The sequence below is a fragment of the Carassius auratus genome, chromosome 22 (genome assembly GCF_003368295.1).
Source record: "Carassius auratus strain Wakin chromosome 22, ASM336829v1, whole genome shotgun sequence".
In the NCBI taxonomy this organism is placed as follows: Eukaryota; Metazoa; Chordata; class Actinopteri; order Cypriniformes; family Cyprinidae; genus Carassius; species Carassius auratus.
Genome location: NC_039264.1, coordinates 29421830 through 29436293, shown reverse-complemented (window position 1 = coordinate 29436293; position 14464 = coordinate 29421830). Strand labels below are relative to the sequence as shown.

Here is a 14464-nt window from a genome sequence, read left to right as displayed (position 1 = left end):
AATTAACACATGTAGAATTATATATGGAATTATATACATAACAAAAAAGTGTGAAACAACTGAAAATATGTCATGCTTTGATTACTGCTTTGAACACTCCTGGCTTTCTCTTGATGAGCTTCAAGAGGTAGTCACCTGAAATGGTCTTCAACAGTCTTGAAGGAGTTCCCCGAGAGATGCTTAGCACTTGTTGGCCCTTTTGCCTTTTGTCTGCGGTCCAGCTCACCCCTTGATTCATGGTTCAGTACGATTCCTTCAGCTAAAGAGATACTTTATATAATATCACTAGATAAAGTAAATCCTCACCTGCTGTCATTTGAAAGCAACCCTAGAAACGTTTACTATTCATTTTTTTTAAACATATTCAGTTCAAAAAGTGCTTTTATTTGCAGTTGTTCAAGTTCAAATTAATAAAGACCTTCTTCATTGCTGACATACAATTGTTATATTATTTTATCTTAAAATGTTAAAATAGCATATGAACGTATATAAAGTTTCTGTGATTTAATCATGTATAATACCATAAGTACAATAACAGAGGTGATGTTTTGAACACTAGAGATCGCAGACCACTGGTGCAGACTCATACCAGGGGTCAGGGTTTAGCTGGTTAGCATGTCTTGTTAGTTCCTTCGGGTTAGATACTGTAATTAAACCATTTGATGGCAAATGCATCCTTTTTCAGTTCCATTTTAAACTAGTAATGTTCTTTGAAAGCTCTTAACAGTGTAATCTTTGTTTTAATTATTATTATAGAGTAATCAGTCACAAGTTTCTCTTGCTATACTTAACAGTGTCCGTTTTTTTATATATATAAACCGTGCTAATGACAAATGTTACTTTTATTTAGAAACTCCTTAAAAGTTGCAGTATACTTCGTAAATATTACAGCGTGCAGCATTAATAATAGCAGTAGTATTTATTTTTTTAACAGTTCACTTTTTTTCTACAGGTTGACAGACAAACATGACATGTTCTTATCGAAATACATATGCAGACTTGGGTGTGATTTTCAATAATAGTGGAAACTTCTCAGAAACAACTTCTAAGCGTTGCTAGAGCTGCAAATAACTTCTGCTTAACTAACACTTGTTATCCGCAGGAGTACTGCATTAGTATGTAAGGTACATAGAGAGATACATATAGAGAGATACATATACCACTAAATATCAGTCTTGTATGTCACATAAACATTGTATATTATATATTGTAACATTTCACAATCACACATTAATAATTTTGTCAAACATTAGCATTCAGGGATTCTGTACTTTATTGTGCAATAAAACAGTTTTGCATAAGGAGGAAGTGAAAATGTGGAAGTACAACAACCAACCGATTAACAGGAACACACACTCACACTATTCATGCCTCAAGACATGCACACACAGATGCACATTAACCACAAACGTCCAATAATAAGCACATTCTCATGCACATGATGTCTACCCACATTTCTTTCCAGCTCTAAAAAATGAGGCCTTGTGTGGTATGTTTCTATACATGCAGTACCGTAGAAATACAGTACTATTTGTTTTAAGATGATAAGTATCAGAAAATGAAAGTTCCATTTTTCATTCTGCAGATTGTTAAGGTTTTAATTTGAATTTAACACCACCAGAATATTGACTATCATCTTTTTAAATAAAGACATCTGATCTGAATTCATTCTGATCTGTGCTTAGTTCATGTATCATAAATGTCTATTACTTGTGGATGAGTTTTAGGATTATTGAGAATTGGATTTGTAATTTTTTCTAATAGCTCAGAGGACACTAGACTCACAAACTTAAACTAAATGTGCAGAATCTGTTCACAAAACAGGGTGTCAATTAGGAACACAAGAATAAAATATCTGGGGCCACTTGCTTTTTGGATTCAACTGAGACTAACCTATGTTTTTATGTAACTAATCTTTTTTTATGTAACTAAATCAGCTTTCTCTGTATTTGAGTATGCTGAACTTTTTGACCTTTAGTTTAACTGAAAGGCATTACATTAACAAGATCACAATAAGCAAACCATTGTAAAAATTACTCAATCTAAAATCTAAATTACACACAAAAAAAAAACTGAAGAAAGGTAATATTGCAGTTCAGAGTTTACATGCATACAAATAGTAAGCAAATACTCGTATTGCATTTATATATATATATATATATATATATATATATATATATATATATATATATATATATATATATATATATATATATATATATAGTTTCATGCTCCAGTCACTTTAGTTATATTTCACATGTGCACTCTTTTGTAAAAAAAAAAAAAAAAAAGGAGCTTCTTCCATGTTTGCATGAATACACAGAGCATGCAAGCATGAACACCATTCTCAATATGTATACAGCTTTGTTGCAATAATTGCAAAGTGTGCATGTGTACTGACTGTGATCAAAACATCAGTGATGAGGAAACATTCAGTTAATGAGAATTTAATTAACGTCTGTGGACGACGCTAGCGTACACCACATCATCCTCCTGTGAAAAGACAGAGATACAATATTTATAGTAAGTAAGGTTAAGTAAAACAACTGATTAATAATAAACAAGCTAGAGATGAAATGCAGAAAAGCAGAGAAAGATGAGCTTTTTAAATAGTAGGCTTAATGTTCTTGTTTATGGTTATGGATTACTTATGCACACTACATATTCTATCGTTCATTTCCATGGCATATCGATGATATTGTGCCATCATGTGGGTCAGTTGACTTTGCTGGAGCTTGACTGGCTACTAGAAGGTGGAGATGCGGCATCATCCAGGACAGGGACCAGTGATGAGGAGTACTAGTTATGCAATTAGTAAACTATGAATTATGCTACGAAACACTTGCCTATAAATCACAACTTATTAATTCATGAATGTATAGTTTCACATAAAAAAAATTCTGGTTTGTGCAAAATAATATAAAACTAGCCTACACAAAGTGAATTGATTTAGTCTTGACTCTTAGTTGACAGTGTTAAGGGATGGATGGGTAATGCCAAGTTTAGAAAAGAGAGTATATATATATATATATATATATATATATATATATATATATATATATATATACATATATATTGTGATTGTACTGGCTAGATCCTGAGTCCACTAAGGGGAATAGACACACAAGAGCTGCCACCTTCGAGTGCTTGTGACAGAAATTTGTTTTCAGTGGTTTTTGTGAAAGTTGTGATCGTCTCAGCAGATCGGGTAAAGATTGCGAACTGAGCATTTGTTCACACTCAATTTTATTTTCATGACTCTGTTAAACAAGTCATGTCCAATCTTTTCTCAGAATTAACTTCCTTTTTCTTTCTTTCTTTCGTGGACCTATGAAGTCAGTTCTCCTTAACTTTTCCCAAACTCATGCAGGATTTCTTGTAGGGGATGTGCACAATGACAAAAACAAAGAATGACTTTAAATCTTAGATCTTAGACCCTGTCCTGGTGTGCTCTATACTACTGGTTAAAGCTCGGGTGGGCAGTGTTTTCATAAACATTGTTTCATTAAAGTCTGTCCACTCATTGATGACATTTGTAATATCTCCAGGCAGTTATTTTAGGCATGCAAAACCAATTTATATATACTTGAATGGGGAAATCCTAAAATCTCAAAAACTCACCAAACTCATATTTAAATAATATATTTAAAATCAGCAACAAAATCTGACATAAACGGTCTCATAAATGTTGTTTCTTATGCTGGAATAGCATTAAAATTAGCTTACTGAAGTGAATGTGTAGTCTTAAAAGCACCTCTCACAATGCTATTTCCAATTGGTCATTAGATATTTTATTTTGAAGGCAGGTCATATTTTGTGTTGCACATTCTCGCATTCATAGGCCCTGTCCCAATGGCACTCTTAACCTTGGCAGTTTTCTTGATTCAACAATTTGAATGACAATGCCATTTTAATTGTCGGGTAGAAATCTGCTGCTAAGCTCACCTCAGTGAAGTATTTTTAAAACAGTTTTGCAAAGGACTTGTGATTGTTGCATCAACTTATAAAATTAAGGCAATTTATTGCAAGCGCTTTATCACAAGTTGTCACAACATAAATAGTCATGTTAACCTAATGAATATCAGAACAAAATATTTTTGTTTACTGAACACAAGGCCTATTTTCTATAAGCATACACAATTTAAAGTGAAAAGTGACTACATTTAACCCATCCAAAGTGTGCACACAGAGCCGTGAAAACACACACACAGAGCAGTGTTCATCATTTATGCCACAGTGCCCAGGGACCAGTTGGGGGTTCAGGGCCTTGCTCAAGGGCACCTCAGTCGTGGTATTGCCAACCCGAGTTTCGAACCCACAACTCTAGAGTTAGGAGTCAAACTCTCTAACCACTAGGCCATGAATTTATATTACTCAAATAGTCTAAATAAATAAAAGACCATAACACGGGTCAAATAACTATTTTTATTATTTAAAGTTTGTGTCCAAAGCACAAGGACATACCAAGTCTTGTATATTAACTTCTTTACTCAATGCATTTTACACTGAACTCAACACATGGTACATAATGCGTGTTAAATAAATCCAGTGTTAATTATAGCTTCATACGTTAGCAGTCTTGTGGAATGAAGTCACATGTATTTAACATTTTTGATTGTTTTTAAAGGAACTTTTACGTGAAAATTAGTATATTGCGTATTTTAACATCAACCTAATCCACTGGGCAAAGTTATGTCCAGTGGACGTCTTTTTATGTCTTTGCAGACGTACTTGTGACTTCATTCCACAAGACTGCTAATGTATGAAGGTATAATTAACACTGGATTTATTTAACACGCATTATGTACCATGTGTTGATTTCAGTGTAAAATGCATTGAGTAAAGAAGTAAAAAAAAAAAAACTGGGGCGGCAGTGGCTCAGTGGTTCATGTAGGTTGTCTACAAACTGGAAGGTTGGTGGTTCGATCCCCGGTTCCACCTGACCAAGTGTTGAGGTGTCCTTGAGCAAGACACCTAACCCCAGCTGCTCCTGACGAGCTGGATGGCTGACATCGCCATCGGTGTATGAATTTGTGAGTGAATGGTTGAATGTGAGGCAAATTGTAAAGCACTTTGGATGGTCTGTTGAAAGAGCTGTATAAATGCAGTCCATTTACCAAAGAAGTTAATATACAAAACTTGGTATGTTCTTGTTCTTTGGACACAAACTTTCAATAATAAAAAATGTTATTTGACCAGTGTCAAAAGCTCTCAGGTGTTCAGGGATGGCCTTTGACCATTCCAATATGGTGGATAATCAAACAGATGCTAATAGGGCATCTAGCTATACATATCTATGTCTTAGTGCTTCCTGTTTTTAAGTAACCCCAAACAGTCAAAACTAATAGTTGTATTGGGAAGCATATCCTTTTTAATGTATATTGGAAAAGACTAAACACACTAAATGTGACTTTGCTATAAAAAGACACTGATGCCATTATCTTACCGATTTCTGTGCGTTTCTTTTGTGGAATGTTGTATCAGCATAAGTGATCTCGTCCTCACGGGTCTCAGCTATTTCAATAATAATAAAAAAATGATTGAAATCAGCAATTAATCACTAAATCTATTTTCATCATACAAGATACATTATTTAAGGCATAGTATTAAATTATAAACTTATGTATTATAATATTTAGTGTATTTTTTACAGGTGTTTCAGCAGTAGGTAATACTTGCCATGTTGATCAGTTGTTCTTTGTTTCCTGTATATCCAGATGATCCCGACAGCAGCAAGAAGTAATAGAGATCCAGCAACAGCAGAGATCAGCACTAACAGAAATCTGTCTGGACTATCTGAAGAACCCGAAGAACGACCTGGAGGAGAACCCGAATGAGGACCTGAACTAGGATGTGAAGGAGGATGTGAAGGAGGAGTTGATGAAGGAGCTGGTGTTGTAGCAGCTTTAGAGAGACAGTTGTAATTGTGAGTAAATTAATAGGATAAAATAGTAAATCTGAATCTGAATCTGAATAGTGAAACCAAAGGACTAAAAGTGTATTTGAATGTCATTCAGGATGAGTTTATTGTGAGGATAAACCCATTATTTAATTAATAATTTCATTGTAAACTTTCCACCCCATCTCTTGATAATCTGAATGAAATGCTTGGTTTTGGCTCTGGTAAATGTGAATAGCAAGCAACCTGTCAAATAACCGTATATGACACAATACAGGATAAAATAATTAGGCAATAAAACTCTGTTTTACAGAGACCAAAAATTATATTGACAGATAATAGAGCAAGAATGTGTCTTGCTTGAACAAAAACTAATAATTACTTGTTAGATCGTCCTGTTCTCATCACTTCATCTACTGAGCATCAGTGGACATGGAGGCAAAATAATTGTTGCTATGGAGACAGTACTTTATTCACATGTTTCATAGTGTAATGTCATAATGTGGATGAATTGAGAACAAGTCTATTTTGCAGTTTGGTTTCACACATCTTTGCTAATCATTTGTTCATGTTTTTGCAATAGCCAATCTAAAGTGGAAACTTTTCATAATTTGCAAATGTTTATTAATATTTACTAATCATTAATACCTTTATGAGCAGTCATTTCGATGGCAAATAGTGTAATAACCGTGTCATAAAGAAATGTGTAAGAGTTTGAAAAACAAATCTCCATAACATGCAATGTGTGTGTATATATATATATATATATATATATATATATATATATATATATATATATATATATATAATATGCTATATTAATAATAATTATTTTATTGTAATACTGTACTCTACTCACCATAGACAGTAAGACTGAATCTGTGTGTATCCTCTGGTCTACTGCTGCTCCTGATCCTCACTTCATAAAGTCCAGAGTCTGTGGTTCTGGTGTTCATGATGATCAGAGATCCAGTCTGATCCAGCTTCAGTCTGTCTCTGAATCTCCCATCAGTACCATTAAAAATCTCACTTGTCTTTGTCCTAATTCTAGCTAAAACAGTATTGTTAGTTCCGAATTTCCAGTCGATCCTATCATCTGTCTGTATTTCAGTGACATGAATCTGTAGAGTTACTGAATCTCCCTCCTTCACTGACACTGACTTCACTGTGTCTGTATCAGCAAACACACCTAATGAACAAACACAAACAGACTCTCAGTCACATATATTACAGTTAAGTTTAATAAAGATTTAACTCAAATTAACCATAGATTTGAAATTATTACAAACATTGGAAAGTTAAAAACACAGAAACAGAAATGTGGAAAATGTAAGACTGGGTGCAAAAGACAGACACTTGAATTCACAATTCTTCATATGTTTTACATTTGAACTTTTGGTATTGTGTTATTTGCTAGTAAATAGATCTGTGTAAATATATTTTTAACTCATTGATGGTGAAACTGAACGTTCAAGCTTTACACAAATAGTATCTTAATGGATAAATATAAACATCTTCAACTGGGAATAACTGACTGAACAAATTATGTTTAGTATCATATCTTAACTGGACAGTGAAACACATCTGAATAATTATAATTGATAAATAATGAATAATGTTGATTAAACTTGATTCCAGACTATAACTTAGTTATATCTGGGATTAAAAGCAAGATCAAATCTTCTGACTGATTTAAACAGTGTTATATTGACCTGTACTAAGTGCTACCGTAACAAACAAAAAAATGTGTATAACTTACCAACCAGATGAGAAAAGTACAGACAGAAAAGAACAAGTGTATTTTCTTTTAACATTTTCTTTCAGCAGCTCTGGGGTTTAAAAAGAGAATCTGAGAGCGTTGTGGTCTGTAGTAAAGTCATGCAGGAAAATCAGCATCTACTTCTGTCTCTGTGTCTCGGCTGAGTGATCATGTGTGTAGTGTGCTGAAGTGTAGTCTAGTTTTGCAACAGTAACATTTTTTTTTTTTTATTTGGGCTGTGACGTTGTTTTAATCAAGCTGTACTGATATTAGAATTCACAAACAAACAAAATAAATAAATAAATAATAATAATAATAATAATAAAATCTTCTTCAAGTGTGCACTGATTCATTCAGTTCTATTGTAAAGAGATTTAATTTCTACCTAAACATAAAATTACTCTGTTGCCCTGCTAAATGAGTGGGCAACTGAATGGGATATAATTTTACTTTTGAAGTTGTACTTTAACATTAGACCTAGGCCCAAATGGCACAGTTGGTGTGGATTTGTGATCTCTCCTCAAGTCTTGAGTCATGCGTGTTCAAAACATCCACATGACTTTGGATGTTTCATTTGTGATTTTATGATCCTATCCACATTTCCACCTGTCCCCATTGTTCACCTCTCGCTGTTGCTGGTTTTTACATTGTTTTTTAAAACAGAGATAATATACCGTCCTGAGTAAGAATTCAGTTCAAGATTAAAAATATATCTCTTAAATATACAAGCTACTAGTGTCATACATATTTTTTTTTCAAGTAATGTTGTTCCGGAATAATTGAAAATGTGTTAATACTCATTTTCCGCAGTGTCATGATCTCCAGCTGAAGTGCCCATGAGCTCCTCTAGAGGGCACTCCATTCTATAATCTGTCATTCACTAAAGACTCCATTTCCCAATTCTTTGCACAGACTCATCAAGTGCATCACCTGTCTCTCATCATCAGTTCATTTAGCTTTCTCAGATTAGTAGGAGTATAAGAATAGCACACACACTCTCTATCTTCGCTGGTGATTGAATGCTGTATAGCTCTTCTGTGGTTTCTTAGTTTCCAATTTCTCTGTTTCTGGACTGTTTTCTTGTTTATGATTGTTTTGCTGTCTGCCCTGACCATTGCCTGATTATTTGGATAACTCTTTTGCCTTGTCGCTGCCATTGTTGTTTGCTGTTGTTTTTCCATGCTTATTTTGACTATGCTCTTATTAATTGGATCCCCACTTTGTCATCACTTCTCCGTCGTTACACACAGCATTGAAACAGATATCAGCTGTGCTTTATCAAGTATGTAGGTCAGAAACAGCTCCAAGTGGGCAGGGCAGCTCAAAGTAAGTAGGGCTATAGCTTGCGCTAAATCTGGGCATCCATTTTGATGAGTCATTAAAATTGTATAAACATATCTCTTCTGTAATTGGTTCCAGTTTTTACCAAACCTTACTTGCCGTCTAAAATCAAATACATTTAAATGTTACAACATTAGAGATGGCTGTCCACGCTTTTATTACTTCATGCTTAGATTACTGCAACTCACTGTATTGTGTTATTTTAAAGTTGCCTTTAATTGGTCCAAAACACTGTTTCTAGATTTCTACAAAACAGTCACAAATGTGACCACGTCACCCCTATACTGAGGGCCCTCCATAGGCTGCCTATTTAATTTAGAATCGATTTTAAAGATATCTTACTGGTGTATAAATCTTAACATAACCAAGCCTCAAGTTATCTCTCAGAGCTGCTTCATTTTTATACTCCCACTAGAAGACATAAACATAGAGGGCATCAAGCTTTTTCTGGATGGGCCTCGGTTATGGAACAGTCTATCGATTAACTTAGAGTGGCACCTTACCTTATCCTTTTTCAAGTCACTTTTTAAAACGCACTTGTTCGATCTGGCCTACTAATATTCTCATTACATAGTATTGTGATCTTATTATTACTATGTCTACAGAGTGATCATCTGTCATTCCTTATTGTCTTTAAATTCATTTTTTTTCTGTTTTGTTTATAGTTTATGTACAGCACTTTGTTCAATCATGTGGCTGTTTTTAAATATGTTTTTTAAATAAATGAACTTGAACTCAAACACTGATTGGTTGATTCATTGCGGCAATAGAAAGACATAATGCCAACAAATAGTGATTGCAACATAAATGCTGTCATTTTCATTTTATTTTAAATTGAAATACTTATGTTTTCATTAGTGTGAATGCAAAGTCAGTGTTATGTTGTGTAAAGGAGTTTTGTTTTATTGTTTTCTTTGGATTAACAGACATACTTGTCAAATGACCTCAGTAACAAGCTGTAAACAGTCAAAAAGGAATTGCAGTAGTTTTTAATCAGAAAAGGCTCTCATACTGGTCAATAATTTTTATGTTTGTATCGGCTGACAAGTTTGGGGGCGGGGTTTGTACAGAGAACTTGTGGTTGAAGGCATGGGGTGTGGTCTAATTCAGTCTGGCGGAAGTCAGCAAATCATTAACATCGTCTGTGGTTTTGCTATACACATCTTTACTGCAGGCGCTCAAAGGTTTTTAAACTTGACTGAAACTATTTCAGAGCCCTGAACTGCTGAAGACAATGTTTCACACATATACTTTTAGCTGTTTGTGCTGTTGGCATCTGGTTGGTAAGTTGGAGACACATTTATTGTCTTTTACAACAGTATGTTAATCGTTTGGAGCTCTAATTAACTTCATTTCCACCATAAACAAATAATATATTTATATATATATAAATATATTAACTAGCTCATAACACAATACCAAATATTAAAATGTAAAACATATGAAGAATTGTGAATTCAAGTATCTGTCTTTTGCACCCAGTCTTATATTTTCCACACTTCTGTTTCTGTCTTTCTAACTTTACAAAAATTATAAACATTTCTAAACTATGGCTAATTTCAGTTAAAGCTTTATTAAACCTAACATTAATGAGTGTAACTGAGATACTGTTTGTGTTTGTTGATCAGGTGTGTGTGGTGATACAGACACAGTGAAGTCAGTGTCAGTGAAGGAGGGAGATTCAGTCACTCTACAGATTAATGTCACTGAAATACAGACAGATGATAAGATCGACTGGAAATTCGGAACTAACAATATTGTAATAGCTAGAATTAGGACAAAGACCAGTGAGATTTTTAATGGTACTGATGGGAGATTCAGAGACAGACTGAAGATGGATCATCAGACTGGATCTCTGATCATCACAAACACCAGAACCACAGACTCTGGACTTTATGAAGTGAAGATCAGGAGCAGCAGTAGATCAGAGGATACACACAGATTCAGTCTTACTGTCTATGGTGAGTACAGATCCTTTGAAATATAAAAATGTGGTGTGGAGTGTGAGTGGGATGCAGTTACACAGAGTAAATTCAGAGGCACCAGAGAGCAGTATCCAAGTACAGCTTAATATTTTAATTATAACAATAACCAAGATAAACCAAAACAGGGGAATAAGGGAAACCATGGAGAATAACAAAGTATGCTGACATAACATCCATGAAAGGAAAAGACTAGACAAGGATAGTAAACACAATATATATATATATATATATATATATATATATATATATATATATATATACACATGAATAACCAAGTTAACCAGAAATAAATTGATACAAGCAATAAACTCAACTAAACTACAACCAGACTACAAGGTTAAAACTACAACACTAACACTTCAACAATAAAGTACAAAATGGGGGATATCTGACAGAGGATTGAAGTTGATGTACTGAATGTACCACAGTTAAAGCTCAATAAAATGTAACATTAATGAGTGTAACTGAGTTCCTGTTTGTGTTTGTTCATTAGGTGTGTTTGCTGATACAGACACAGTGAAGTCAGTGTCAGTGAAGGAGGGAGATTCAGTCACTCTACAGATTCATGTCACTGAAATACAGAAAGATGATAGGATCGACTGGAAATTCGGAACTAACAATACTGTTTTAGCTAGAATTAGGACAAAGACCAGTGAGATTTTTAATGGTACTGATGGGAGATTCAGAGACAGACTGAAGCTGGATCATCAGACTGGATCTCTGACCATCAACAACACCAGAACCACAGACTCTGGACTTTATGAAGTGAAGATCAGGAGCAGCAGATCAGAGGATACACACAGATTCAATGTTACTGTCTATGGTGAGTAGAGTATTACAGCTCACTCGATTATATTCTACAGATTTAGTATATTTATTGACATGTTTTGATTAGAAGATTCAACTTTACTGTCATTGTACAGGTACAGATCCTTTGAAATATAAAAGTGTGGTGAGGGGAGTGGGATGCAGTTACACAGAAAGCCCTTTCTATCTTAGTGCCTGGTCTGTGTTTCCCTGGGTGTCCACTAGTGGTCTCACTTCCCCATAGGCACCCCACTGCAGGCACTACATTTCCCACAAAGCCTTGTCCCTTCATCACACCTGTTAATTGCACTCAGCTGTCTCTACTTTCATCGTCTTTTACTATCTATATTACTGGTCTGTTTCCTATCTGTTTCATGGAAGCCTTGTTTTCCGTCACCCGGCTTTCTCGTGTTCCCTTGTGTTTTAATGTTTCTTGTTTTTTGGACTGCTTTCATGGTTTTGGACCTCCTGCCTGATTTGGATATTGATTTTGGATTTCCCATTAAACACTGCTATTGGATCCCTCGTTTCGTGTGTGCATTCATGTCACTTTCACACATACAGACTTTTCCGGAAAATTACCGGTAAATTGCCGTAAAGAGATCATGTGTGAACAGGATTTTTTCAAAAATACTGGTAAATTCGCTCTGGCAATTTACCGGTATGAGAAGTTGTAACATTACCAGTAAATTGCCGGAATTCTGCTGTATGTGAACACAGAAGGAAGATTACCGGTTTAAGCACGTATGAGTTCAGAACACGGTGACGTAAGATGTCTACTCCAGGCCAATCATAACAATGTGACACATTCATGCACAGTTTAAGAAAATATAATAAATGTCATCTAACTGGAGCGACAGTGAAATTTAAGCACTTCTCTTGATCCAGGCGGATGAAGAAATTTGCCGTCATCTGAGAGGAACTGTTAGTGATGCAGTAACATATAATAAAATAACAAACTGTTAACTGTCTCTGAGAGCAATGGATTCACAGGATAAAGTCAGGTCATCAATAAAATGAAAACATTGCATCTTATTATCTAAAAAAACAAGACCATCACAAACGAAGTATTAGTGGAAGAATTTCTTGCTCCTATTATGACTTTATTGTTAATCTATTTGAGGGTCCTGCTGCTCCACAAATCCTGTAGCTCTAAACCAGTGATTCTCAACCTGCGGCACGTCATGAAATCACATGCGGCCCATCATGCCGAACACAATATAAAAAAAAAATTATAACTTTAAATTTTACAACTTATTTCAGTTTTTACATAGGGAAAAACACATAGGATACATACGAGAAGTCTGCGCAGCGAAGAAGAGTGCTGGACATTCGGCATCAACTTTTGGTTTGCCCCGCAACTCACTTGAAGATGTTCAGCCCATCTTTTTTCCCAATTCCCCCAAAACAGCTTATAGCCTACTACTGTTTCAGCTATTAAAATAGTTCAGTTTTGTATGTTTGGAGCAGTTTTTGATCATTACACTGGCCTATAAGTTTTGTTTTTAAATTAACAAGCGGCCAGCACAGAGAGAGAGAGTTGATCATAGCCTATGTTTGATCAGTTTAGCCTTCTCAAATCATCGCAAATTGTCTAAAATAAAATCCAAATATATAAAACAGTTCAACCATGTAACAATGTTTTAACGTTAAACCCAGATAAATGTGCGCTATATCGAATATTTTGTGCAGAGAATGCAAGATAAAGCACGCTTTTTTGGGACATAGAGGAGCCAGCACGATAATAATATAAAATAAAGAAATATAAAATAAAGAAAACAAACAGGCTTTCTGAAAAAATATACAGAAACTCAGCGAATACATGCCCAGAGACATGATAAATATCTATAGAAAGCTTTAAATTACTACTTAACAAAATAATAAAATAATAATAATAATAATTAATAAAATCTCAATAAAATCATAATCCATATAGATTTGCGTCTAATGAGGAGATGACGATTCATCCTGACTCAGAAAAACACTAGTTTATTAGTAAATTATTCAATTATATTTTTATTATTTCCCTCTGTGACATTCATGGTAATACATTTTTCCGGTGCTTTGCGCCATCTTTTGGACTCAATTTGAATGCAGAACTGTTCAGTTGTGCTGACGGCACATAGACTATTTGATATGAATTTGGATCAGCATAGTCTACATTTGTGAACGCATCTTTTCCCGACAGCATCAGGTGTTTTATTAATGGTGAGTATAATTATTTAAACCAGTCTTTTATTACGATGTCTCTGTAACAAAAGCAGTTTGAAACAAAAATGAAACCATCCACAGAAATACTGACCGCGTTTAACCCTCCATGTTTAAAAATACAAGCGCAGCTGTTTAGAGGTTAATGATATCACCGAATTTACCAGTATTTTTGAATGGATGTGTGAATGGTGCTTTTCTGGAAAAAAGACGGAATGTCGTTGACCGTGTGAACAGTGCATTTTTTTTTTTTTGTCGTTCCAGTTATTTTACGGCAATTTACTGGTATTACTGTGTGAAAGAGGCTAGAGTAAATTCAGAGGCACGAGAGAGCAGGATCCAAGTGAAGCTTAATATTTTAATTATAACAATAAACCAAAACAGGGGAATAAGGGAAACCATGGAGAAAAACCAAGTATGATGACTTAACATCCATGAAAGGAAAAGAGAAGACAAGGAACATAG

At 34.6% G+C, this 14464-nt stretch overlaps 2 protein-coding genes across 2 annotated transcripts in view; one reads left to right on the top strand and one right to left on the bottom strand.

Moving 5' to 3' along the window:
• Positions 1-2273: 2273 nt before the first annotated feature.
• LOC113040290 (uncharacterized) lies at positions 2274-7904 on the bottom strand. Its single transcript, XM_026198636.1, has 5 exons — positions 7659-7904; positions 6759-7088; positions 5680-5904; positions 5447-5514; positions 2274-2493 (listed from the first exon to the last, which is right to left on the bottom strand). The coding sequence occupies exons 1-5, from the start codon at positions 7711-7713 to the stop codon at positions 2452-2454; spliced, it is 720 nt and encodes a 239-aa protein (XP_026054421.1). The 5' UTR covers positions 7714-7904; the 3' UTR covers positions 2274-2451.
• A 2209-nt stretch (positions 7905-10113) lies between these two features.
• Positions 10114-14464, top strand: part of LOC113040289 (carcinoembryonic antigen-related cell adhesion molecule 3-like) — a 29234-nt gene continuing 24883 nt past the window's right edge. The window contains exons 1-3 of the mRNA XM_026198635.1: positions 10114-10282; positions 10628-10960; positions 11478-11807. Coding sequence (XP_026054420.1) covers positions 10234-10282; positions 10628-10960; positions 11478-11807 — 712 coding nt within the window. The 5' untranslated portion in view covers positions 10114-10233. The remainder of the gene's footprint in view (positions 10283-10627; positions 10961-11477; positions 11808-14464) is intronic.

What these genes read in the sequence shown, in the direction of transcription:
- LOC113040290 (XM_026198636.1), bottom strand. Translation starts at nt 7,713, where the DNA reads ATGTTAAAAGAAAATACACTTGTTCTTTTCTGTCTGTACTTTTCTCAT. An exon ending in AAGAACAACTGATCAACATG is followed by an intron (nt 5,515 to 5,679) that starts GCAAGTATTACC and finishes TTATTGAAATAG; the next exon opens with CTGAGACCCGTGAGGACGAG. An exon ending in AAAGAAACGCACAGAAATCG is followed by an intron (nt 2,494 to 5,446) that starts GTAAGATAATGG and finishes GTCTTTTCACAG; the next exon opens with GAGGATGATGTGGTGTACGC.